At 48.6% G+C, this 2,030-nt stretch overlaps 1 protein-coding gene across 1 annotated transcript; it reads right to left on the bottom strand.

Moving 5' to 3' along the window:
• Positions 1 to 1,001: 1,001 nt before the first annotated feature.
• Positions 1,002 to 1,823, bottom strand: LOC120227459 (olfactory receptor 51A7-like). The gene has a single exon (XM_039225566.1). It carries the CDS (start codon positions 1,821 to 1,823, stop codon positions 1,002 to 1,004), a length of 822 nt encoding a protein of 273 aa, XP_039081497.1.
• Positions 1,824 to 2,030: the final 207 nt, after the last annotated feature.

Genomic DNA, 2,030 nt, shown 5'->3' with positions numbered 1-2,030 from the left:
CTGTGGAATGCAGCCTTCAGTTAAGGTATTGTTTCACTAAATTAGTAATGTTTGAAAACGCATGCCTGGTAGTATATGCTCAGTGTGATATTCCAAATTCTTGGTACGAACACTGTGGGGAAGCCATCATACAACCACCGTCATGTTTTCTAGGGTGATAGTGATTGAAAACACATTCTGAGACCAGTGTGGGAAGTGCAGTAAGTGATGAGAAGTTGCATGGTTAAATATTAATAAAATAATAAGACTTGCCAGGAAAATTCAGGAAGGTTTTTTTCATGAGAACCCTCTATCTGCAGCCTGGAGCCGGCAGAGGTCGCTCATCGTACAGGAAACTACATACGTGTGCCCAGCCCTGCGCTAAATTGGGCCACAAAACTAGTCGTTCCTGACCTCATATGCTGCTGAGTTTAACACAGAAAACTGGCAAATAAATAGTATTAGGTCCGGTACTATTATACCCGGAAAGAACAAGGTTTGCTATGAAACCCTGTAGCCAGCCAGAGAGGAAGCGTGAGACCGCGGGGTCCCTTGGGACCCCAGCAGAGCCTGGGGGGAGGGGGGGTCTTCATTCGGTATTCTCAACCCTTCCACCTGTCCTGGAACTGACTCCTGGGAACGATTCCACTCCGGGGGGAAGGAGCCAGAAAAACCCACGTAGCAGAGAAAAAAACACTAGCACTCCGAGAGCCAACCTCTGATTGGCTAGCGGTGTCTCGACCCCTTTCTGTGATTGGCTGCGATCCAGGGTCCTGCTTGCCGCTCATTGGCTCCGGTCATGTGGGCGGGGCCTGGGAGCCAAGCTGGAGAGGCCGAGGGAGGTGGCCGCTTTAGGGCCTTCATCTCCGGCCGGCGGTAAGTGCTGCGCTGGCCTGACCAGCAGCTCGTGACGCTGGGGGCACTCAGCGGCAGGAACCTGGCATCTACTCTTTCAGTTTCCCCCGCGGGGCGCTAGTCCTGGCTGTGGAGGGAGGTGGGTGACAGCTATTCCTGTTCTGAAGTCAGCGGTCCTGCAGGCTCACCTTATTCTGTCCCCACCCATCTGCATCCCGCGGGCCCTGCCCCGCATGGTGTGTCACAGCACACATGTGGGACACACAGGTATTAAGAGCTTTAAGTCGCTCCCCATAGGATGCAATACCCAGTACAGTCTTCAGGATGAACACATAGGAAACAGCAATGAACACACTGTCTGACATCATGCAGAGTGCAACAAACAGACCATAGTAAAAGTTAACCCTATTGTCAGAGCAGGCCAGTTTCATGACATCCTGGTGGAGGCAGTAAGAGTGTGAGAGCAGGTGTTTATTACAGTATCTGAGTCTCTTTAGAGTGAAAGGAAGAGGAAGAACTAGTAGAAAGCTTTTAATAGCAAATGCCAGGCCTATATGCAAAACTCTGGAGCTGGTAAGAATGGAGCTATACCTCAGGGGATTGCGAATGGCTAGAAAGCGGTCAAAGGACATGATCAAGAGCACTGAGTATTCCATGTCTGTGAATCCGTGGATGAAAAATTCCGGGGCAATACATGCATCAGCAGAAATCTCCACGGCATTGAGCAAGAAGATCCTCAGCATGGAGGGAAGAGAAGAGAAAGACAAGCCCAGGTCAGATAGGGCCAGCATGGAGAGGAAATAGTACATAGGCTCATGCAGGGAAGGCTCTGTCCTGATGACAAATAGGATGGTGCAGTTGCCCAGGATGGCCAGGAGGTACATGAAACAGATGGGGATGGAGATCCAAATGTGGACATTCTCAAGCCCTGGGATCCCAATCAACAGGAAGGTGGAGATTTCAACTTCTGAGGTATTGAGAGCAAACATCACAAATAGGTCTCTCACGTATAGGCTCCTGGTAGATAAATAACATCAACGACAAATTCTCTTAGTTGTGTTTACCAAACACAATTAAGTTCAGTTGTCAGTTACATTAAATATAGCTCATCCTTCGGTATCAAGCAATAATGTAATATAGCTTTCTCTATATAAAGAAAAATACAGAGCAGATTTAAACAGGTTCTTCACGATGTT

Source organism: Hyaena hyaena, unplaced genomic scaffold, assembly GCF_003009895.1.
Source record: "Hyaena hyaena isolate Hyena2069 unplaced genomic scaffold, ASM300989v1 scaffold_2357, whole genome shotgun sequence".
NCBI lineage: Eukaryota > Metazoa > Chordata > Mammalia > Carnivora > Hyaenidae > Hyaena > Hyaena hyaena.
This window is presented reverse-complemented; position numbering and strand designations above follow the sequence as displayed.